Source organism: Theropithecus gelada, chromosome 19, assembly GCF_003255815.1.
Source record: "Theropithecus gelada isolate Dixy chromosome 19, Tgel_1.0, whole genome shotgun sequence".
NCBI lineage: Eukaryota > Metazoa > Chordata > Mammalia > Primates > Cercopithecidae > Theropithecus > Theropithecus gelada.
In genome coordinates, this window is record NC_037687.1 from 5,995,468 (window position 1) to 6,020,866 (window position 25,399).

Below are 25,399 nucleotides of genomic sequence, written 5' to 3' on the forward strand. Positions count from 1 at the left end.
TTTTTTTTGAGACAAAGTCTCGCTCTGTCACCCAGGCTGGAGTGCAGTGGCAAGATCTTGGCTCACTGCAACCTCCTCCTCCTGGGTTCCAGCGATTCTCCTGTCTCAGCCTCTTGAGTATTGGGATTACAGGCATGTGCCACCATGCCTAGCTAATTTTGAATTTTTTTGGTAGAGATGGGGTTTTGCCATGTTGGCCAAGTTGGTCTCAAACTCCCAACCTCAAGTGATCTGACTGCTTCGGCTTCTCAAAGTGCTGGGATTATAGGCGTGAGCCACCGCGCCCGGCACTGTCAGGGAATTTGTAAGCATCAGTTTTCTCAGGTAGAAAATGGAGAGAATAGGGCCGGGCGCGGTGGCTCAAGCCTGTAATCCCAGCACTTTGGGAGGCCGAGACGGGCGGATCACGAGGTCAGGAGATCGAGACCATCCTGGCTAACACGGTGAAACCCCGTCTCTATTAAGAAATACAAAAAACTAGCCGGGCGAGGTGGCGGGCGCCTGTAGTCCCAGCTACTCGGGAGGCTGAGGCAGGAGAATGGCGTGAACCCGGGAGGCGGAGCTTGCAGTGAGCTGAGATCCGGCCACTGCACTCCAGCCTGGGTGACAGAGCGAGACTCCGTCTCAAAAAAAAAAAAAAAAAAAAAAAAAAAGAAAATGGAGAGAATATTACCACCTCCCAGGAACATTAAATATGCAGACGCAGAAAGCCCTGAGCCCAAGCCCTGGCACACAGCCAGTACCCACAGAGCCAGCTCAGGGCAGCACATCTCGGGGAGAAGGCCAGCCACAGTGTCCCTGCAGTGATCTCCTGAAGATGGGCCTGACCCCACCTCAATCTCTGCAGGAGACTCAACCCAGGAGGGTTGTTTGGGCTCAAAAAAGATCATAAACTACATGGAAGCCGCTGAGTGTGTACAGAGCCCGCCTGAATCACGACACTGATACCAGTGAGCCTTCCCTGGCCGTCCCCCAACCCCCCGCCCTCCCTCATGGCAGGTTCTGAGTTAGGGCCTTCCTGGGGCAGAGACGGCACCACCGCTAGGCCAGCTGGGGAAGAACGCTGTCCCCTGAGCAGCCCCCAGGGAGGAGGCCAAGACCGCCTCATGTAGGGGAACCGGGAGCACCACGAAATCTCCAGGCAAGAAGGAAGAAAGCCCAGATGGCAGGCAAATCCTGGTGCACCCTGAGTAGATAATATCTTTTTTTTTTTGCATTCTTTCTTTTTTCTTTAATTTGAAAGGCAGAGTCTCGCTCTGTCACCCAGGTTGGAGAGTAGTGGCGTGATCACGGCTCACTGCAGCCTCAAACTTCTGGGCTCAAGTGATCTTCCTTTCTCAGCCTCCTGAATAGGTGGGACCACAGAAGCTTGCTGCTACGCCTGGCTAATTATTTATTTATTTAATAATTTTTTAGTATGTTGCCCAGGCTGGTCTTGAACTCTTGAGCTCAAGTGATCCTCCCGCCTTGGCCTCCCAAGGTGTTGGGATCACGGGCATGAGCCGCCTGTCCTCTAGTATTCTTCCTGATGGTCATTGGATTTTATTTTCTTATTTTTCTGATGGTCACTTTATATATTACTTTTTTTTTGGCATGTGCTGATTATTCTAAAGTCTCAGAGATGTCAAAAAGAAGGTCTAGCGAGAACTTTCTATTTGACCAAAAAGGTGTCTCATAAGAAAACTGTCAGAAGCGGACGTTTAGACGCCACTGGTTCTGCTGGTGTCGAAACCCAGGAGTGTGGTGAGCTGATGGGAGCCCCGCCCCGGGGCCTGTCCGGGCCTCTCACCAATGTACTGCTGGTGGTGCTGGCTCTGCGCGGCCATGGTCTGTTCTGGAGTGCTGTGCAGGCTGCTGTGGGAGCCGCTGTCCCCAAGGCTGTCCGTCTTCTGGGCTGGCCGGTACCTAGGCCGGGAACACACATGCCACCGTGAGGCCCAGCAGCCCTACTGGGGGTGGGCCCAAGGAGTGGGGGGCTGGGCAGGATTCAGTCAGGCATGTGCGTGTATGATGTTTACAAGTTGCGGTCGAATACACACAACACAAAAGTTACCATCGGAACCATTTTGAGTGCACAGCTCAGCAGCATGAAGCACATTCACGTGGCTGTGCAACCGTTACAATCGTCATCTCCAGAACTTGTTCATCTTCCCTCACTGAAGCTCTGTCCCCATGAAACACTCACTCCCCATCCCTGTCCCCAGCCCCTGGCACCCCCCACCTGACTTCCTGTCTCTGTGAATCTGACGACTCTAGGGACCTCCTAGGAGTGGGGTCATACAGGATTTGTCCTTTTGCAACTGGCCTGTCTCACTGAGCGTTGTGTCCTCAAGGTCCACCGAGTTCTAGCCTGTGTTGGAATTTCCTCCTCCTTGTTTGTTTTTTTTTTTTCTGAGATGGAGCCTTGGTGCAGTGGTGCCATCTCTGCTCACTGCAAGCTCCGCCTCCTGGGTTCACGCCCTTCTCCTGCCTCAGCCTCCCGAGTAGCTGGGACTATAGGTGCCCACCACCGCGTCCGGCTAATTTTTTGTATTTTTAGTAGAGATGGGTTTTCACCGTGTTAGCCAGGATGGTCTTGATCTCCTGACCTCGTGATTCGCCTGCCTTGGCCTCCCAAAGTGCTGGGATTACAGGCGTGAGCCACCACGCCCAGAATAGAATTTCCTCCTTTTTAAGGCTGAATAACATTCCATCATATGGATGAACCACAGTTTGTTAATGGACACTTGAGAAAATAGATATATATTTCCCCCTAACATTTCTCTTTCAGAAAAAAAGTGAAATTCTTGGCCGGGCACAGGGGCTCACGCCTGTAATCCCAGCAATTTGGGAGGCCAAGGCGGGCGGATCATCTGAGGTCGGGAGTTCGAGACCAGCCTGACCAACATGGAGAAATCCCATCTCTACTAAAAATACAAAATTAGCCAGGTGTAGTGGCGCTCGTCTGTCATCCCAGTGACTCAGGAGGCTGAGGCAGGAGAATCGCTTGAACCTGGGAGGCGGAGGTTGCAGTGAGCCGAGATCGCACCACTACACTCCAGCCTGGGCGACAAAAGTAAAAGTCAGTCTCAAAAAAAAAAAAAAAGGGGGGGGGGGAGGAATTCTTTGCTTGAATCACAAACATCTTATTATTGGCGCAATCTCAGAAGTTCTGACTTTCATTTTGAGCCAGCAGTGGTGGCTGCCTGTGCAGGCGGCGCTGATAAACACTCGAGGAAGGCTTTCCAGGTGCTGGGCTCCTGGGAGGCCGCTGTGTGGTAGGGAGGGGGCTGGCCTGAGCCGGAGCATCTCTGGGGAGCCCCCCTCCTCAAATACAAAGCGGGGCCAGGCCTACAGGGAGGTGGGAGACCATGCCGGCGAGGTGTGTGTAAACCACCTGGCTCAGGGCAGGCTGTGGGCACCACACAGACACAGGCTCAGGCTGTGGCTTCCAAATGCAAATGGCATCAGCCTGTCGCCCTGAAATGTGTGTCGCTGCTCCTAAAATGACACACTGCCTGGAGCACAGGTTCACAGGTGTTCGCCAGGGGCCCAAACTGAATGACGGCAGCGAGCTCCAGAGTCCGTGTCTGCAGACGACGAGGTACAGAAGGAATGCTCTGGAAACTCTCTCCTGGAACCTCCAACTCCTGGGACTGGCTGTGGTCAGGAGTCACTGGCTGACTCAGAGCAGCTGGAATGGGTTTTTGAGATACACACATACATGGGTGGCTCTGTGCAGCGGGCCCAGCACCAGGTGTGAAGGTGCCACATGGGGCTACTGCAATGCGGCCCCTGCTCTGAGGGTGGGCACTTGTGGAGGCACACTAGGAGGCAGCAATATTTGAATGGGCCCTAAACCAGGGGCCAGCAAACTACGGCCTGAGGGCCAATTCTGCTACTTGTTTTTATAAATAAAGTTTTATTGGCACACAGCCACACCCATCATCTTTAAGCTGTCTGTGGCTGTTTTCAGGATGCAGCCAAATTGAACAGTCATGACAGAGACTGTCTGGCCTGCAAAGCTAAGATATTTGCTGTCTGGCTCTTTACAGGAAAGGTTTGCTGAGCCCTGCCTTAGAAGATGACAAAGTTTGTGATGGTTGAAGAAGAGGATATTCCAGAAAATGACCAGGGCTTTCCAGCCACTGGATCCAAAGGTCAAGAAGTCGTGACTTGAGCACATCTGCTGCTTTCTCCTGGCTTCTTGGGTTATTTGCAGAGTCCTCTCTCTCTTTACTTCCTAAGTTTTACAAATTAAGGGTCTGTGATTCCAACTATAAGACACTGGGTAAGGGGGAAAACTGTGGGAATGGTAAAGGATTAGCGGTAGCCACAGACTGAGGCACAGAGGGAAAGCTGGGTAGGCAAGATGTGGAGGATTTTTAGGGCTGTGAAAGGACTCTGTGTGACACTGTGATGGGGGACACATGTCATTATAGGTTTGTCCAAACTGTAGAATGTCCAACACCAAGAGTGAGCCCTGGTGTCGACTGTGGACTCTGGCGGGTGACGCTGGCTCCATGGAGGGTCCTGGATCGTAACCAATGCACCGCTGTGTGGGGGAGGCGGATGGTGGGAGGGGCGGCGGGGAGCGGGGCTGCGGGTGTAGAAGAACTCTCTGTACTTTCTACTCAGTTTTGCTGTGAACCTAGAATGACTCTAAAAAATGAAGTCTGTTGGCCGGGCGCGGTGGCTCAAGCCTGTAATCCCAGCACTTTGGGAGGCCGAGACAGGCGGATCACGAGGTCAGGAGATTGAGACCATCCTGGCTAACACAGTGAAACCCCGTCTCTACTAAAAATACAAAAAACTAGCCGGGCGAGGTGGCGGGCGCCTGTAGTCCCAGCTACTCAGGAGGCTGAGGCCGGAGAATGGCGTGAACCCGGGAGGCGGAGCTTGCAGTGAGCTGAGATCCGGCCACTGCCCTCCAGCCTGGGCGACCGAGCGAGACTCCGTCTCAAAAAAATAAATAAATAATAAAAAAATAAAAAAATAAAAAAGAAGTCTGTCAAAAACAGTTTTAAATGGTCTAAACAAAAGTCTGAAAACAGTTAGCTGGAGGAGGCTGCATCCCGGCCTCCTGTGTCTCCTGCTAGACTCACCTCATCCTCAGCAGAGGGGGATACCTTGGCTTTCCCAGGATGCTGGAGACGAGGGAGTTATGATGAGTTCGTTGCTTGTCGGAGAAACGCCTCTGCCTCCATGCTCCAGGGGAAAGCCAGCCCCGCCCAGCTCGGCCCGCGCACCCACCTGGGCTTCTGATGCATGGGCTGCTGCCGCATGGCCATGTACTGCGTGTCCTCCTGCAGCCGGTTCAGTGGAGAGTCTGGCTTCAGACGAATCCCGTAGTAATGGTACTTCGAGTTGCCCCTGGAAACCAAACATCCCAGGGTCAGCTCCCTTTGCCGACGTCCTGAACAACAAGATAGGTTGGGATTCTTTTTCTTTCTTACTTTTTTTTTTTTTTTCTGAGACAGAATCTCACCCTGTCGCCCAGGCTGGAGTGCAAGGGTGCCATCTGAGCTCACTGCAATCTCTGCCTCCTGGGTTTAAGAGATTCTCCTGCCTCAGCCTCCCGAGTAGCTGGGATGACAGGTGTGGGCCATAATGCCTAGCTAATTTTTGTATTTTTAGTGGAGACAGGGTTTTGCCATGTTGGCCAGGCTGGTCTCAAACTCCTGGGCTCAAGCAATCCTCCCACCTTGGCCTCCCAAAGTGCAGGGATTACAGGCGTGAGCCACCGCACCTGGCCTCTTCTCTCTCTTTTTTTTTTTAGAGACAAGGTCTCACTCTGTCACCCGGGCTGGAGTGCAGTGGTGCAATCACCACTCACTGTAGCCTTGACCTCCTGAGCTCCAGTGATCCTCCTGCCTCAGCCTCTGAGTAGCTGGGACTGCTGGCGTGTGCCACCACACCCGGAAGGTAGGTACTGTTTTCTGGCCTTTCACTTTGGCCTGTCTGGTTCAGTATTTCCTGAACTGCGTGAGGAATGTGATGAAGGAATTCTGCACCTAATACGGTTGTCATGGAGAGCCCTCTCTCACAGGCTAGTATAACACAGGCTCGGACAAGTCCTGTGTGGAGAATGCCAGGTCAGCTTTGCTGAGCTCCACATGGCCTATCTCTATTATTATTACTAACAACTCTTCCCCATCCCATTCAGTCATCTAGCAACACATTTTGGAAAAAGGCACAGTTTGGGAACCATTACATTAATTTATTACAGGAGAATGATGATCAGAGGGCCTTAAACAATTGAGCTCAGAAAACAGCTCACAGAGTCCTTATAGGAGAGAAGCACTAACCCGCAGACATGGCTGTGGAGATACCAGCTCACAGGATGCCATTTCTCCAGAGCTGGCAACGAGGACACGCAGGAAGCACCTGGGTCCTTTCTTTTAATTTGTTTTTCTTTTATTACTATATTTTTGAGACAGAGCCTCACTCTGTTGCCCAGGCTGGAGTGCAGTAGTGCCATCTCGGCTCACTGCAACCTCCCCCTCCCAGGTTCAAGAAATTCTCCAGCCTCGGCTGGGCACGGTGGCTCACGCCTGTAGTCCCAGCACTTTGGGAGGCAGAGGCGGGTGGATCACGAGGTCAGGAGATCAAGACCATCCTGGCTAACACGGTGAAACCCCGTCTCTATTAAAAATACAAAAAATTATCCGGGCGTGCTGGCAGGCGCCTGTAGTCCCAGCTACTCGGGAGGCTGAGGCAGGAGAATCAGCTGAACCCAGGAGGCGGAGGCTGCAGTGAGCCGAGATGACGCCACTGCACTCCAGCCTGGGCGACAGAGCAAGACTCTGTCTCAAAAACAAAAACAAAAAACCAATAAATGGTAAATCCAGCTTTACTGGATAAACCAGAGGCTACATTTTATTTGTCTGTCTGTCTGTTTGACACAGGGTCTTGCTCTGTTGCCCAGGTTGGAGTGCAGTGGTGCAATTGTGGCTCACGGCAGCCTCAACCTCCTGGGCTCAAGTGCTTCTCCCCTCTCAGCTTCCCAAATAAGTGAAATTACAGGTGTGCAAATAGGTGTGCACCACTATGCCTGGCTAATTTTTAATTTTTTTGTAGAGATGAGGTCTTACTATGTTGCCCAGGCTGGTCTTGAACTCCTAGTCTCAAGTGATCCTCTTGCCTCGGCCTCCCAAACTGTTGGGATTTCAGGTGTGCACCACCACACCTGGCCCAGAGGCTGCTCTAAACAAACAAACAAATGTATTGTTTGGGAAATTTCAAAAGAAGAGAGAAAACCAGAGTGACCTCCATGTCCTATCACCGGCTTCTAGAGCCAACGCCGCGGGCTACGCCCAGCCACAGCCAAGGCTGCTGCCAATTGAAAGTAACCGCAAGCATTCCAGAGGTGGCTGCAAATCAGGCCACCTGGACAGGAGGTGGAAGCCTAGCATTTTCCCGAAAGCTCCATTTCTTGGGAAAGGAAGAGGAAGGACAGGTGGGCTGGGGGTCGTCTACCCACCTGGTGCCCAGCCGCCGTGTCCTCAGCCCCATAAACACAGAACGGATCAGTTTTCCGAAGGAGGCGGCGTTCACCGGGTCCAGCTTGTGCTCCTGGCAGTGCCGAAGGTAGTGGTTGTAAAGAGAACTTCTGGGGAGACTCACACCTTCCGCAGTTTCATAATTATCCAACAGCCACTGGAGCTGCGAAAAGAAAGACACGCCTGCGTTTGTCAGAAGCCTGAGGAACGCTCACATGCCAACGTGGACTCGTTAAGAGAATTACTTGCGTTCCCTGTATTACCAAACGGGATGAGGAAATCCATCTTTTCTTTCTTTTTGAGGCAGAGTCTTGCTCTGTCACCCAGGCTGGAGTGCAGTGGCGCAGTCTTGGCTCACTGCAGCCTCTGTCTGCTGGGTTCAAGCAATTTTCCTGCCTCAACCTCCCAAGTAGCTGGGATTACAGGCGCCCAACACCACGCCTGGCTAATTTTTGTTATTTTTAGTAGAGATGGGGTTTCACCGTGTTGCCCAGGCTGGTCTCAAACTCCTGACCTCAGGTGATCAGCCTGTCTCAGGCTCCCAAGGTGCTGAGATTACAGGCGTGAGCCACCGCGCCCGGCCAGAAATCCATCTTTGTGGTCTCTGATTTGAATTCTCTAAGCAGATTAATGAATAGCTCATTTTCTCTCATTTATTGATTCTCCCATGTTTAGCCTGGTTTTCCGTTTCCCGGACTTAATTTGTAAAACTCTGGGTGTGATCAAGAACTACTAGGTTCTGTCTTCAGTCACTTAAATGCCCACACACCACCACACAGGGTTTAAACACCCAATAGCTCCTCAACATACACGAATGGAGGAAATTCTGATGCTCAACAGGAAGATTGAAGACGACTTGGGGGACCGCACAGCCCCGTGTTCTGTAGTAAGCAGTGAGCTAACATGTACTGAGATCCCTCACTGAGGGAGGTACAAATGGAAATTCAAGAAAATACACAAATGCTTATATGCACAGTTTTGTGTCCGAGTCAAAAGGCAGGACATAGCTACTTGGGAGGCGGAGGTGGGAGGATTGCTTGAGCCCAGGACGTCGATGCTGCAGTGAGCTAGGGTCGCGCCACTCTACTCTAGCCTGGGCGACAGAGCAAGACTTTGTCTCTTTCAAAAAACAAAACAAAAAGATGGGCTAAATGAGTCTAGAGCCAAGGACTATGCCTCGAGAGGTTAACATCCAGTTAGAAGGGCAAGAACTGTCCACAGGAAGAGCTCAGTCCCCACACTGGGCATCGACGCAAAGGTGTCCCACCCACCAACTGATGCCCTGAGCCAAGTGCCTTAAAGGCTGCGGCTGAATTCTGGTTTCCACCTCTCCCTCTGTTATCATCTGTCCCCTGATCCAGAGAGGTTTGCTATGTGAATACAGAAGGCTTCACTGATGCCTGCCATTGGGAGAAAGACAGGAATTCCACACACAGAAGCGAGGCCCCGAGTCCAGATCCCACGTCAAGAGCGTGGGGGGAAACCGGCTGTCCCCACCTGGTCCACTTTGTGCGAGGCTGTCGGCGGCTTTGTCTAGGCTGAGCCCTGCTTCCAGAGCTTTGCAGGGCTCCTGTTGCCTGGGCCCTTCCGAGTGGGCAGTGCTGGGTCCTCAGCCCTCCCGCACCGGGCATGTTGGGTTCCTGCACAGCCCTTGGCCTGGGAAGCCCTTGTCCCTGTGCCCCACACACCCCACAAGACACAAAGCAGGCCTGTCCCCTGGGAAATATCTGTCCCCTCACCACAGCACCCTCCCCCACACCGTCACGTTTGCCGTCTGTTTGCCCCCGCTCCCCCACACTCCGCATTGCAAGCTGGGGAGGAAGTCAGCGTGCATCTCCTTTTTAGTATTTATTTATTTATTGAGATGGAGTCTCACTCTGTCACCCAGGCTGGAGTGCACTGGCGCAATCTTGGCTCACTGCAACCTCCACCTCCCGGCTTCAAGCGATTCTCCTGCCTCAGCCTCCCGAGTAGCTGGCATTATAGACATGAGCCACCACGTCTGGCTTATGTTTTTTGTATTTTTAGTAGAGATGGGATTTTGCCATGTTGGCCTCAAATTCCTGACCTCAGATGGTCCCCCTGTCTTGGCCTCCCAAAGTGCTGGGATTACAGGTGTGAGCCACCGCACCCGGGCTTCATCTCCTTTTGATGAAATAGTGCTATGGGGTGGTTTTGACCAGCCCTGTACCAACGACCAGCACCTCGGGACCCTTCTTATCTCGTCGAAGACCCACCTGATCCAGCGTGTCCTGGCCCCTCCGGCCCTAACGGGGGCTGGCCCAGGGTCACAGTGGGGTGAGGACCTGCCCTGGGTTCTGGAATGTCTCACAGGATGACGAGCAGGTCAAAGGTTGAGGGGAGGGGTGTGTGGGGCCTGAGCGCGGCGGTCTGGTAAGCCGAATCGCAGGTGCGCTGTGGGGCTGAGTCCGTTTTAGAAATGGGGAGGGCAGCTGGAGTGCAGGGTAGAGATTGGGACCAGATGTGTTACCCTGGAACCAAAGAGCTGAGGACAAAACCTCCAGAGGGGTGGGAAGAGGCACCTGGCAGGGGCACTGCCTGCGCGGGTGTTGAGGATGAAGAGGAGCAAAGCCTAGGTCTTGAAGTGCGGGTCCAACCTCACGTGCTGCCTCTGGGGCGAGCCAGGAGGGCTTCAGACCTCCTGACCACAAGCTCCCCTCCAGCTCTGCTCCTGCAGGTAAGTCCTGTGGCCAAACATCCCTCCTTACCAAGGGCACAGGAGTGGTTCCTGCCGCAATCCCTGAGCTTGGATTCCGGTTTCCTGGCAGCCCCTGAATCACTCAAGTAGCCCATCACCTCCTCCGCGGCACCAGGGGCCCCTCGCCCTCTTGCTACCACAAAGTCTGCCTCCTGCCGCCTGCAGGGCCCTGTGTGAAGTGCCGTGTCCGCCCCTGGCCATGAGTGCAGGTGATGGATTAGCAGTTGCCAATTTCATCTGTCCGGCGTTGGGTGCCATGCGCTTGGCTGTGCCCATCACCACAGGGAGGGACCCCTGCCCTCTTGTCCTCGGAATAAGGGAGAGTTAAAACAAAGGACCCTGAGAAGGGCCCCGGAGTGGAGACTTCATCTCTTTCTCACTTGCCTCTTTGGGAAAAGGACATCAGAATTTTCACTTTCCATCGAGTCATTCACACCCTTCATCTTCCAGCTTTCTGGACTGGACTTTTTCCGATACAATGGAGGCTGTGTTACTTTTTTCCCTTTTTCTCCTCCAAAGTCCGGCTCTGGCAGAGTGCTTGGACCCTTAAGAGTCTTCCTCGTATTTAATGCTATGAATACTATGAACCACAACCTTGGTGTTGAAGTTAGCGTATGAGTGTATATATATGTATATACTTTTTTTTTAAGAGACAGGGATATATATACATTTTTAGAGATAGGGTCTTGCCCTGTCACCCCAGGCTGGAGCGCAGTGGTGCAATCATAGCTCACTGCAGCCTCCAACTCCCAGGCTCAAGTAATCCCCCTGCCTCAGCTTCCTGAAGTGTTGGGATGACAGTCGGGAGCCGCAGTGTGGGCCCTGAAGCTTTTCTTCACAGTGCCTTCACTGTCCGGATTTGTCATGTGTGCTTGTCACCTGTTCCCCGGAGCGTGCTCCTCCTGAGCGTGGAGATGGAGCCAGGTGTGCACATTCATTTGTTCCCTGGAGCGTGCCCTTCCTGAGCGTGGAGATGGAGCCAGCTTTGCCCATGTGGGCATCTGCAGGACTCTGGAGATGTCTCAAGCCCAGCAGCAGAGAAAGACTGTCACGAGGAGGTAGGTGGGGAGCGAACAGAGGGTGTCTGGGTGAAGAAGCCAGAGGCTTCCCTTGGTCATTCTGAGGCTGGGGCCACAGATGCCACTTCTTAGATTGTCCTCCACGGGCAGCAGGAGCCAGGGCCAGTGGCCCCACATCTCAAGGAGACAAATGACGATGCAGATTTTCAGGCTAAAAGTGTGAGGCCAGATTTTGTGGGTGGTGAGCTGGAAGGAGCACTGGACTAGGAGTCCTGAGAGGTTAGAGTCTAAGACTCCATCCACCAGGAGGACATACTGGCTTACACATAAAAAGAAAGTTTTGGAACAGATGATCCTTCTGCTGTTTACCCCCGACCCCCCGTGCTATTTAAGAGTAGAATCCTTTGCTCAGGTAATTATGTTGGCATTGACACTAAAAGGATGCATAGTTGTCTGGACAACAAGTCCTTCTTGCTCAACATCAGGAAGCCACAGAGAAGACTGACATGGCTGGAAGAGTCAGGTCCACTTCCTGCACCTTCTGCATCGGCGAACTTCCGGGAGGGGAACTGGGTTAGAACTGAAGTGTGATGGGCTTGCAGACTCTGTTCAGGGTCTACCCTCACCAGCAGGCTGGGAGCCACTTATGCACAGGGCCTTCCCATCCCTCAGTGCCAGAGCCCACACCCGGTGGCGCGTCAGACCGGGGCGAGCGTCACAGGTCAGTTCCGTGAAACCGACCACGAGGGTCCGGCCGCTCCAACCACATCTCGCCCACGTCCCCTGCTCTTGAGGGCTGGGTACCTTCATGCCAGGAAAGGCGGCAGCTGGACAGTCACCTTTCCGGTTTGGGCCTGTTCTGCAGTCTGCTTTGTCTGCTGATATTTGCACTCTTTCTGTGTCAATATCCAACACAAATGAGCGGAATGCTTTCCAAGGAATGTACTGGTATATCCACATTTGCCGCAGTCTGTCAGGACAGCACGCTTTTGATGAAATGGATCAAATCCTTCCTTTTAAGGAATAAAAATCCCGAAATGCCAGTGCCTTCCTCTCCCTGGCCCCCCGACAAAGGCCTGTGGTTCTGGGCTCTTCGCAGGCACAGCCCCCGTGGACAGATACCCTCACCTGCAGGTGGGAAGGCAGGGATCATGCCCACCTACCCAGCCCCCTTTATCTCCTAAGACACTTGTTTCTATTCCTGGGGGCAAATTTGCCTGACACTGGCTCCTGGTGGTGAGTCAGAGTCTTGCCGGGCCATACACTAGCAGCTTGGGCAGCTATTCCGACCGTCCATGTGTATCTGTGTTGACATAATCCGACTTGGAACACCCACCTTTTCACCCCTCCCACCAATATTTACGAGAGCTGACTCTATGCCACTGCTTGTTCCAGGGGTGGGGATGCAGCGGCGAATAAAAGACAAAAACCCCTGCCCTCTGGGAGTGTCCATTCTTGTCTGGCAGAGACCCACAATAAAGAAGGCAAATGAACCGAATGAGGGCCGGTGCTGAGTGTCATGAGAGAAACTCACCTGGGAAAGGGGACGGGGGTCGCCGCCACAGAGGGACTGGAGGGACGACGCAATAGTAAATTGAGGTGGGGTGGGGTGTCAGGCAGGGCTCACTGAGAAAGTGCCCGCTGAGTGAAGACTCGAAGGAGGTGACAGGGAGCTTGGGGAAGACAGCTTCAGGCAGAGGGCCCCACAGTGCAAGGGCCCTGGGGCAGGTCCGAGCATGGTGCATTGGAGAAGGCCCATGTGGCTGGAGGAGGCCCGTGTGGCTGGAGCAGAGTGAGGAGTGGGAGACAGCCGGTCCTGCTGGGCCCTGTGAGCCATTTTGACAACACTGGGTTCTACTTGGAGGGCCAAGGGGAGCCCTGGAGGCTTCCGAGCAGAGCAGTGCGGTGATCTGACCTGGGTTTTAGCAGCTCACTCTGGCGGCTGCTGCGAGAAGGGGATGGAGGCTGGGTAGGGGTGGGCGCCGACGGCTGGCTAGGAGGTGGCCGAAAGAATCCACAGGGACAGTGGCAGCTGGGGAAGTAGTAGAGGTGGAGGAGGTGGGGGTTCCATCTGGTTCTGGATCTTTCTTGAAGGTGAGGTTGAAGAGCATCTGGGGGTGGGCATGAGAGGAGCAGGGAGGCGAGGACGCAGTGGGGTTGGGGGCTGAGCGCCTGGAAGATCGGCTGCCCCTGCCTGAGATGGGACCGCGGGTGGGAGGCGCAGGGGTTGTGGGAGGCACTGGGGTTGTTGAGGGTGGAGGCCACGCACTGAGCTAAGATGCTAATCCACGGCAGGCAGGAATACCGAGGGAAAACAGCGGCACTTCTGGACAGAGGCCCCTTCTGAGGAGCTGCCGGCTCTAGCAACCCCACCATGGCCTGCAGGACAGCATGGCCATGGCGCCAGGCTACACAGGTCACCAGCTGAAGGCTAAATGACCTTTGACAATGTGTGTTTCTTGATTTCAAAGCAAGAAGTCACATAACCCTAATATGACTCTTCCACACCCAGCTCTCTCCCTCAGGCTGCGTGAGTGATGCGTTTATTTTAGCAGACAGCGCCATCTCGTGGTGACAGAGACTCAGTGAACCTGCTGCGGGGTCCGGGTCGGCTGGTAGCCTGAAGGCAGCCTGGTGCCCGCTAGGGGCTGAGGCCGCCTCTTCTGCTCATGGCGGCGGCCTGCCATACCCAGTTGGGTGAAGACATATTTTATCCCCAGCCCCAGCTCCGTCCCCTTCCCTCTGGAAGGGCTAATCCCCATTTTCACGGCACCATATCCTGCCCTTTCCCAGTTTGGACACTGCTGGGGGCCTCCTCCTCCCTGGGGGTTTCCACGCCAGGCTGACCATCAGCTGACTGGAAGGTTCTTCCAACGTGCAGACCTCCAGGCCCTGCAGACCGCCTGGGTCCAAGCCCCTAGAGGGGAGGCCTGGGAAGCTCCTGTTGACCAGGGTCCCAGCATCTGAACACCCCCTCCCTCCTGAGACAGCGCAGAGGAGGGAACCAGCTCCGCGGAACCCGTGGCCAGCTCCACTCAGAAATGTCTATGGGTGGGCTCCCTGGGTGGGTTTTCCCACATCTTCCACCTTCTGCCCTCAAATGCTAAGCTCCCTGGAGTGACTTTTTCCTCCTTTTTCACTCCCTATGTTCGGCACTGACCTGGCCAGAACCCTGCACACGGTAGACGGTCGGCTGACGTCACCATTGGCAGCAGGGAAGAGGCACACAGGCCCTGCCGCTGGGGGGACCCTCCCTGGGGCTGTCCGAGAAGGGAGGTCTGGGAGGCCACTCAGTCCCAGCCACAGGCAGCCCCGGGGACAGCCGTTGCGAGGGCGCGTCGCCCCGTCCACCAGCAGATCACGTGTTTTAACTCCTCCCTTTGTCTCTGGCTCTCACATTTGCCAAAGCAAGATCTAGGTTTGTTCTACTCGTGTGTGGTGCACTCTTTAGAAAGATCTTATTTTACTTCCTTGGTTTCAAGTCACCAAGCCACAAATCTTACTGATCACAGCTCAGGATGGAAGGAAACAACTCAACAGCGAATCATCAGTGAGAAAAAGAAACGTGAGATTTTACCTGCTGGAAAAGTCAGCTCGGGAATGTGAATCTGTGGGGAAGCGACCTGAGAAAGTCTGCCTTGGATGAAGTGTTAGAAAGCAGGAAGGATCCCAGCAGCCAGAGACAAGCGGTTCATGCATTTTCCCATAGACATTTTTTCTTTTTTTGAGACGGAGTCTCGCTATATCTCCCAGGCTGGAGTGCAGTGGCGCGATCTCAACTCACTGAAACCTCCGCCTCCCGGGTTCAAGCTATCCTCCTGTCTCAGCCTCCGGAGTAGCTGGGACTATAGGCATGTGCCACCTCACCTGGCTAATATTTGTGTTTTTGGTAGAGACGGGGTTTCGCCACGTTGATCAGGCTGGTCTTGAACTCCTGACCTCAAGTGGTCCAGCCGCCTTGGCCTCCCAAAGTGCTGGGATCACAGGCGTGCACCACCGCGCCCAGCCCATTTTCCCACAGACATTTTAACTCTCCTGTGGACACGCTGCCTGCCCAGGCTCTGCAACCCCATCTTGCCTGGATCACACAGCCCTCTTGCCCGGGGCTGAGACCCTGGCCCGCATGAGTTTGTGTTCAGGCTGAAGATGGCCTGACCCTTGCTGAATGGGGAATGTCTTTCTGCACACTTTGCCATATGTATGTGCTCTGACTTTAAGACTCAAGGCCGGAGAGATCCTCTTTCCAAGCACGTGGGGAAGACTCCCTTCTCCCTGGGTTCATCTACAGGGAGGACGTCATCTAGCAGTGACACATGACGGGATGACCATGTCCTACGCAGCCTGGAGGGGAGCGGGGCACTGAGCAGGGGTCCGGCATGGTGTTTGTTTTGTTTTGTCTTTTTTGCTTCAAGACAATTGGCAGAAGGAGATATTTCTGTCATTTCTTCTAGTGACCAGCCCCCTGAGGCAGAGGGCAGAGGGCAGAGGGCAGAGGCCTCGCCAAGGGCTGCGGTGAGCAGGTGACCACACCTGTGCCTAACCCAGAAGCCCAGGTTTCCGGACTGTCCTACGTCACTTTCCACCCCCAGAATCACTCACTGCCTTTTGAGTAACGCCTCATTTTACACGTTGGCCAGCACAGAAGTCAGGATGGGATGACGGTGAGCACGGGAGTCAGGATGGGATGACGGTGAGGACGGGAGTCAGGATGGGATGACGGTGAGGACGGGAGTCAGGATGGGATGACGGTGAGGGCGGGAGTCAGGATGGGATGACGGTGAGGGCGGGAGTCAGGATGGGATGACGCTGAGGGCGGGAGTCAGGATGGGATGACGGTGAGGGCGGGACTCAGGATGGGATGACGGTGAGGGCGGGACTCAGGATGGGATGACGGTGAGGGCGGGACTCAGGATGGGATGACGGTGAGGGCGGGACTCAGGATGGGATCACGGTGAGGGCGGGAGTCAGGATGGGATCACGGTGAGGGCGGGAGTCAGGATGGGATCACGGTGAGGGCGGGAGTCAGGATGGGATCACAGTGAGGACTGGGGTCCACTGAAGGGAACTTCTCTGATGTCTGAATTCTCAAGAGAACGTCAGATCCCAATTGAAGTGCTGGAGAGCACAACGGCTAGAAGGACATTCTGACTTCAATGGCTCGTCCCAGGTTTAAGATGCCAAACACATTTCCAGCTATGTGCAAAGCTGAATTGAGAGCGTTTGGGGAGAAGTGAAAGCGATGAGTCTGAGGGGGCTAGAGCTTTCCTTCTCTATTGTTCCTGGAAATAAAGACGGAGCCGGCCACGTCCCCCAGTCCCATCCTGCTACGGAGCTCTGCAGAGCTGAGATGCCCCCAACCTCCCGTCATGGGGCCTGTGATCACGGTCTTCTCCCAAGAGACAAGGGGAGGAGAAAAATCCTAGACACTAAAATCTGTACGAATTAGCTGCTTTATGCTTTTCTCAAATTACTGTTTCTTTCCAAGAGAGAACTCCAGGAAAATTAGCTAAGAGTCTAAGGCATTCCCGACCCTATGTCGTTTTCTCTCTTTTTTGTTGCTGTTGCTGATTTTTGCATTGTTTTTATTTTTCATATATAACTACACTGCTTATCACCTGCCAGGTATTGTTGAAAGTATTTTACATACATTAAATAATTTACTCTCTATGACAACCCAAGGAGGTAGGTGTTGTTATTATCTACCTTTTACAAATGAAGAATCTGTTTTGATTTCTCCTTCATTGCTGAAGGGCATTTTTTGCTGGATGTAGGATGCTAGATTGGCTTCCCCCTCAACCACCTTTCACAAAGGGCACTTTAAAGGGGGCATTTTATTGTCTTTGTTTTTTTTGTTTTGTTTTGTTTTGTTTTGTTTTTTAAGACGGAGTCTCGCTCTATTGCCCAGGCTGGAGTGCAGTGGCGCGATCTCGGCTCACTGCAAACTCTGCCTCCCGGGTTCATGCCCTTCTCCTGCCTCAGCCTCCCAAGTAGCTAGGACTACAAGCGTCTGCCACCATGCTTGGCTAATTTTTTTGTATTTTTAGTAGAGACGGGGTTTCACCGTGTTGGCCAGGATGGTCTGGATCTCCTGACCTCGTGATCCACCTGCCTCGGCCTCCTAAAGCGCTGGGATTACAGGCATGAGCCACCACACCCGGCATTTTTTTTTTTTTTTTGGGATGGAGTCTCACTCTCTCCCCCAGGCTGGAGTGCAGTGGTGCAATCTTAGCTCACTGCAACCTCTGCCTCCCGGGTTCAAGCAATTCTCCTGCCTCAGCCTCCCAAGTAGCCGGGATTATAGGCACCCACCATCACACCCAGCTAATTTTTGTATTTTTAGTAGAGATGGGGTTTCACCATGTTGGCCAGGCTGGTCTCGAACTCCTGACCTCAAGTGATCCACCCGCCTCTGCCTCCCAAAGTGCTGGAATTACAGGTGTGAGCCACCGCGCCCAGTTGCCTTTGTTTGTTTTAAAAATGTCTATGCAGGTTACAAGCAGAGCAGGGACAGGTTGCCAGGTCAGACACACACTTACATGGCTGTTGAGTAAACCGCTTTTGTGTGATGTGATTCCTTCGCTTTTTTGGAGGTTTTCAATCGCCATTTCAAGCTAAAGAAAATGTGTGCAGAAACAAAACAAAACAAAATGAAAAAAAAAAAAAAAGGAAATCAGATGGTTAGCATCAGCCAAGATTTGTTTTTATTAATATCCAAATAATGATTCGAGCTCCTACAAAATAAAAAGGAGGCTCCACGCAGGCAGGGCGGTGGGGGTGAGTTAAATTGTGCGTGAAAGCTGAGGCAGGGAGTATTGCTTTGCACACGTAGATAAGCCCGAGAGCCTGTCTGACAGAAGCAGCAGCAATCGTGTGGTAAAAACTTGCTACTGAATTTTTACCTGGCATATGTGTGTGCACATCATAACATTAATATGCAGCTGCTGCATCCATTCCAGTGTCTGTCAAGCCAGCCTCATAGTCACCTGCTCCTCTCCCCACGCCACATCGATGGGGAACCAGAACGAAAGCAAGGGCAGATGGCAGCCTTGACTCCCCAGCCAGGCCGTCTTGTTGCAAAGCCCAGGGTCTCCCCGCTGCTACCAACGAGGCCAAAGACTCAGACCCTGCCACCAGGAGGCCATAGGATCCAGGGCCACTGGACACTGTCTGGCGAGTTATTTATCTAGTGGGAGCTGTGCGAAGAAGGTTTTTGGAGAAGAGAAAAGAGTTTTGGAAGAAAGAGTTGGGGAGCTAACGGTAGAAATTCCTGGAGGAGGGATTCCTGAGTTGGATCCTGAAGGACCTGATGGAGGTGGGGAGGGAGGTGGGTGGCAGGTCCATGCAAAGGAGGAGGCACCCAGATGTGCGTGGCCGCCAAGGCATTCCCACACATTTGGTCTGTCCTAGACTCGCACACGGAAAACGGCGATGTAAAATCTGCTGCAGCCCACCGCGACGACCAGAGGACTGAAGTGGAAGGAAATGAACCTGAAGTATATGCTTCCTTTCCTAAAACACCCAGGGAGGCCAAAGACTTGACAGTTCTGCAAAGAGCAGGTTGAGTGTGTATTTCTGAGAGCAGGCTCCCGGAGCTGAGTTCAAGAGCGAGAGGCTAACTGCTTCTCCCACGGTCTCTGACCACTGTGGTTCTGCCTCCTCTCATTAGCGACCCTTGCTTCAAGCCAAGGAGGACGTCAGGGTCGCCTTTAAGAAGTGCAGAAGGTACAGTGGAGGACCAGGGGAAAGCAGGATGGTGAGACCTCCCCCACCCATCGGCCTCAAGGCGCAGGCGATGAGAAGGCAGTCGCCACCTCTATGATAGAAAGAAAAGACACATGCCACCCTCATGTCTTGGGGCCATTCTGATTTGCAGCTTGGGCAGGCAGGTGAGTACCGCCCGGTGGCACCTTCCCTGTGGGACACCGCTGACCTGTGGGTGCTGGGAGAGCAGAGTGCATGACCTCTGGAAGTCTGCCCTCATCTCAGGGGGCCTTGTCCAGTGCCCAGCAGACTCGGAAGGAGAAGAAAACACTGTCTCTCCAACACAGTGGGTCTCAATCATTTGGTCTAGTAAAAAACACACTCTTACAAAATTTTGAGATTTCGCTGCCTCCCCTGAAAAAGAGCTTTTTTTTTTTTTTTTTTTTTTTCCTTCCTTGAGACAGACTCTTGCGCTGTTTCCCAGCTGGAGTGCAATGATGTGATCTCGGCTCACTGCCACCTCTGCCTCTCAGGCTCCAGTGATTCTCATGCCTCAGCTTCCCAAGTAGCTGGGGTTACAGGCGTGTGCCACCACACCCAGCTAATTTCTGTATTTTTTGGCAGACATGGGGTTTCTCTATGTTGGCCAAGCTGGTCTTGAACTCCTGGCCTCAACTGAACCGCCCGCCTTGGCCTCCCAAAGTTCTGAGATTACAGGTATGAGCTACCACACACCGCCTGCTTTTGTTTTTAAAAGTTAAATCTATTATTTCCCTTATTAGAAATCAAAATAGATAATTTTTTTTTTTTTTTTTTTTTTTTTTTTTGAGACGGAGTCTCGCTGTGCTCCCAGGCTGGAGTGCAGTGGCGTGATCTCGGCTCACTGCAAGCTCCGCCTCCCGGGTTCACGCCATTCTCCCGCCTCAGCCTCCCAAGTAGCTGAGACTACAGGCGCCCACCACCACGCCCGGCTAGTTTTTTTTTGTATTTTTAGTAGAGACGGGGTTTCACCATGTTAGCCAGGATAGTCTCGATCTCCTGACCTCGTGATCCACCCGCCTCGGCCTCCCAAAGTGCTGGGATTACAGGCTTGAGCCACCGCGCCCGGCCTAAAATAGATAATTTTTAAAAAGATGTATTAATTCATTAAAAAATAATAAACCCATTATAGGTTAACACTTAAAGAATAGGTACACTTTCCAAATTAAAAAAAAAAACAACCCAAAATGAGAAGAGCGGAATGATTCTACGTCTTCACAAGTCTGTGGAGTGTGTGGCTTACAGAAGACAGCTCTGCACATCTGCTTCTGGATCTCCGTCTATTGTATACTGTTTTAGCTGAAGTACATTGAAAAAACTTGGCCTCACACAGATATATACTTGGAAAAGGAGCACTGTTTTAATAGCCTTTTCAGATAATTGTGGATATTTTTACTTGATACTATAGCAACACTTGACAACTGGTAATTTCTTAAAGGTTAGCTGCAATGTGGAATCTGAAACCATATCAACGAGCTTTTCATACTTAGTAACATTGAAATCCATTAATCTTGAGCTGACATCCATGACAATGACAGAGTAAGGAACTCCAAAACCCATCCCTTCACAAAAGCAGTGAAAACATGGGCAAACATCGTCAGAATCAACTTTATCAGAACTCTGCAAATGAATTAAAAGATTATGGCAAACAGGTGAAACCTTAAGAAAAAAAAAAAAAAAGATAAAACTTGGCATTTAAGGAAATCTCCATCAAATCACTAGTTGACCACTGAGGTAACCGAATAGAGATTTTGGCCGGGTGTGGGGGCTCACGCCTGTAATCCCAGCACTTTGGGAGGCTGAGGCACGTGGATTGCTTGAGGCCAGGAGTTCAAGACCAGCCTGGCTAACATGATGAAACTCTGTCTCTACTAAAAAATATGAAGAAGGCCGGGCGCAGTGGCTCAAGCCTGTAATCCCAGCACTTTGGGAGGCCGAGATGGGCGGATCACGAGGTCAGGAGATCGAGACCATCCTGGCTAACCCGGTGAAACCCCGTCTCTACTAAAAAATACAAAAAACTAGCCGGGCGAGGTGGTGGGCGCCTGTAGTCCCAGCTACTCGGGAGGCTGAGGCAGGAGAATGGCGTAAACCCGGGAGGCGGAGCTTGCAGTGAACTGAGATCCGGTCACTGCACTCCAGCCTGGGCGACAGAGCGAGACTCCGTCTCAAAAAAAAAAAAAAAAAAAAATATGAAGAAAAATTAGGTGGGTGTGGTGGCACACACCTGTAATCCCAGCTACTGGGGAGGCTGAGGCAGGAGGATTGCTTGAACCCAGGAAGTGGAGATTGCAGTGAGCCAAGATCACACCACTGCACTCCAGCCTGGGCAACAAAGTGAGACTGTCTTAAAAAAAAAAAAAAAGCAGATTTTACAAAATTAGTTCAGAAAGGTCATGAAACAATCAACAACACCTATAAGCAGCAACAGCAAACTGCGGGGAGGACAGAAGAATCCGATATTCAGAGTCACCATGTTACACTATTCAAAATATCCACTTTTCCACAAAAATTATGAGGCATGCAAGAAAACAAGAAAGTATGGCCCATATGTAGAAATAAATAAATAGGACTATCCCTGAGAAAATCTAGCCTTTGGACTTATGAAACAAAGAGTTTAAATCAACTATATAAAATATACTTAAAGAGTTAAAGGAAATCATGTACAAAGCACTATAAAAAACCATGACATGCGGGCGTGGTGGCTCACACCTGTAATCCCAGCACTTTGGGAGGGTGAATTGGGTGGATCACTTGAAGTCAGGAGTTCAGGGACCAGCCTGGCCAACATGGTGAAACCCTGTCTCTACTAAAAATACAAAAATTAGCTAGGCATGGTGGTAGGCATCTGTAATTCCAGCTACTTGAAAGGCTGAGGCCTGAGAATTGCTTGAGCCCAGGAGGCAGGGTTTGTAGTGAGCTGAGATCACACCACTGTACTCCAACCTGGGTGACAGAGTGAGATTCCATATCAAAACAGAAACAGAAACAAAAACGAAACAACAATAACAAAAAACACATGAGAGTGATGTTTCACCAGTAGAGAATATCAACAAGAAGATAGAAATTGTAAAAAGGAACCAAATAAAATTTCTGGAGTTTAAAGTATAACAGCTGGAATGAAAAATTCAACAGCAGATTTGAGCAGGCAGAAAAAAAGAATCAGGGAACTTGAAGACAGGTCAATTGAGATTACCCAGTCTGAGGAGCGGAAAGAAAAAAGAAGAAAAATGAGCTGAGCCTAAGAAACTTGTGGGACACCACCAAGCTTACCAACAAACACATAATAGGAGTCCCAGAAGGAGAAGAGAGGGAGAAAGTGGTAAAGTATATTTGAATAAGTGATGGCTGAAAACTTCCCACATTTGATGAAAGACATGAATCTACACACTCAAAAACCTCAACAAACTTTAAGTGGTATAAATGCAAAGAAATCCACACCAAAGACACATTATAATCGAACTGTTGAAAGGCAAAGACAAAGAGAGAATCCTAGAAGCAGTAAGAGAGAAGTGGCATCACAAACAGAGAATCCAGAATATGAGTAATGGCTGATTTCTCAACAGAAAGCATGGAGGCCAGAGGGCAGTGAAATGACTTCGTCAAAGTGCCAAAAAGTGGAAAAACCCAGAAGTCAATGAGCAGATGAATGGATAAACAAAATGTGGTCCATCCATACAATGGAATAGTATTTAGCCACAAAAAAATAAGGTTCTGACACATGCTACAACATGGATGAGCCTCATACAAAAGACTATATATTGTATAATTCCTTTTACATAAAATATGTAGAATTGGCAAATCCCTAGAGACAGAAAGCAGATTAGTGGCTGTCAGGAGATGGAGGAAGGGACAATGGAGAGTGGCTTCTAATGGGGCTGGGGTTTCCTTTCAGGGTGATGACAATGTTCTGGAACTAGATAATGGTGGTGATTGTATGATACTGTGAATGTGTTAAACGCCACTGAATTGTCCACTTTAAAATGGTGAATTTTATGTTACATACATTCTATCTCAATAAAAAATATACATATAACTAATTTCAAAAAGTAATTTTAGTCTCCCTTGAAACTTGAATGAGTATTTTACTAATGGGCATGGTTTTGTAACATCATATATTGGTCACTTGGAAAATATGAGTTTACTGAGTTTGCAGATCTTCCAAACATTGCCACATTTCATTAAATAGTGTGAATAAATCACATTCATTAATGTCACCACCAACCTCATCAGAAAAGTCATCAACTTTTGGGAAGCTGTCAGGTTCCTGGTTGGCAGACACAACTCCAAAATTTTCATTTCTTTGTTTGAAAACTTGAATTTTATCATTGGCAACAAAAACGTGCCAGCTGTTTTTCTTAATATGTCAGGCTTTGTTTATTTTTGAAAACATGTCTGCCAAATACCTGAGTCTGAGTAATCACAGTTTGTCATTCTGTCAAGCAGAAATGGACTTTTAGGAAAACAATGGCTAGTTCTGCCCACACATCAATCAAGCACACACAGGTTTTTCTGGGAGGTGGTCATTGTACTCTGATGGACTTCCCATCTCATCACACACACAATACTAAAGAGATGTGTGCTCAAGAGTTGAAATTTAATAAAATTAATATTTTTTACTGCTTCATCAAGGACATTCTTAAATGAAACTAGTATTTCCCTTCTTTCTCCCCCATCCCCTCCTTTTTTTTTGAGATGGAGTCTCACTCTGTTGCCCAGGCTGGAGTGCAGTGGTGTGATCTTGGCTCACTGCAACCTTCACCACCCAGGTTCAAGCGATTCTCCTGCCTCGGCCTCCTAGGCACCTGGGATTACAGGTGCCCGCCACCATGCTCAGATCATTTTTGTATTTTTAGTAGAGGTGGGGTTTCACCATGTTGGCCAGGCTGGTCTTGAACTCCCGACCTCAAGTGATCCACCCGCCTTGGCCTCCCAAAGTGCTGGGGTTACAGGTGTGAGCCACTACACCCAGCCTCTTTCTCTGCTCTCTTAAAAACATTTTTTAGAATGTGAGCATGTGGTGGTGAAAAATACAGTGACTTCTAGGACAGTTTGATGCCCCTGCGTTCTTTTTTTAAAAAGAGGTGGGGTCTCTCTCTGCTGCCCTGGCTGGAGTGCAGTGGCATGATCATAGTTCATTTCCTGGAGCTAGAAGTGGCCATGGTGTGGGGAGGGAGAGGTGGTCATTCCCCCAAAACCCAAACGTGGAGACACAAGACAGAGAAGGACACTCCTAAACCTGCTGTGGTTAATTCACCCTCTGTTCTAAAACAGAACTTAGACATGTTACCATAGAAGGAGCTAATTAAAGATAAAATGCTGACAACCCTTTGGGGTCTTTATAAAGAATGCAGATTGTTTTTATTTTACTATTATTATTATTTTTTGAGATGGAGTCTTGCTCTGTCGCCAGGCTGGAGTGCAGTGGCACGATCTTGGCTCACTGCAACCTCTGCCTTCTGGGTTCAAGTGATTCCCCTGCCTCAGCCTTCTGGGTAGCTGGGACTACAGGTGTGTGCCACCATGCCCAGCTAGTTTTTTTGTGTGTTTTAGTAGAGATGGGGTTTCACCAGGTTGGCCAGGATGTTCTCCATCTCCTGACCTTGTGATTCACCCACCTCGCCCTCCCAAAGTGTTGGATTACAGGTATAAGCCACTGTGCCTGGCCCAAGAATGCAGATTTTTTTTTGTTTGTTTGTTTGGTTTTGAGAAGAAGTCTCGCTCTGTCCCCCAGGCTGCAGTGCAGTGGTGCGATCTCAGCTCACTGCAAGCTCTGCCTCCCATGTTCATGCCATTCTCCTGCCTCAGCCTCCCGAGTACCTGGCATAACAGGCGCCCGCCACCACACCCGGCTAATTTTTTGTATTTTTAGTAGAGATGGGGTTTCACCGTGTTAGCCAGGGATGGTCTCAATTTCCTGACCTCATGATCCGCCCGCCTCAGCCTCCCAAAGTGCTGGGGTGACCGGTGTGAGCCACCGCGCCCAGCAGGACCGATTCTTATAGAGCCACTGCACACTCTTAACTTCAACACTCTTAACTAATCCACGGACTTTATAGAATATGATCCATTTTCTCACTAATGTCCTTCCTCTGGACCAGGACCAAGTCTGGAATCACATACTGTGATCATTTTGCATACGGTGCCATAAAAGAAAATAGGAAAATAAGACACGGGTCAACACCCAAGAGATCCATCGGTAGCTAATTGATTATTAGATCAATAATCCATTTGTCCATGGTTGTCTTAACACCTTATCAAGTGAGGTTATGTCACTTCAGACAAAGAAGGATGACTTATCTGGTAAATCAATTGAAATGCTTCAGAATAAGTGAAAAATAGTGCTTTTTAGTATGACAGTCTTTAATCATGTCACTACAGGCAAATCAGAGACTAAAACTTCAGACATATCTTTCAAAGGGGTACTTGTAAGTGTAAAC

General features: G+C 50.9%; 1 protein-coding gene across 3 annotated transcripts in view; it reads right to left on the reverse strand.

Annotated features, from left to right (window-relative positions):
* The window catches only part of RFX2 (regulatory factor X2), a 120,236-nt gene that overhangs the window by 16,298 nt on the left and 78,539 nt on the right, over window positions 1-25,399 (reverse strand). For 2 of the 3 annotated variants that reach the window (XM_025367213.1, XM_025367214.1), the window contains exons 6-9: window positions 17,756-17,830; window positions 7,463-7,644; window positions 5,233-5,352; window positions 1,790-1,905 (exon numbers count right to left, since the gene is read on the reverse strand). In XM_025367213.1, coding sequence (XP_025222998.1) covers window positions 1,790-1,905; window positions 5,233-5,352; window positions 7,463-7,644; window positions 17,756-17,830 — 493 coding nt within the window. The remainder of the gene's footprint in view (window positions 1-1,789; window positions 1,906-5,232; window positions 5,353-7,462; window positions 7,645-17,755; window positions 17,831-25,399) is intronic. The other variant, XM_025367215.1, reaches the window with a different exon arrangement.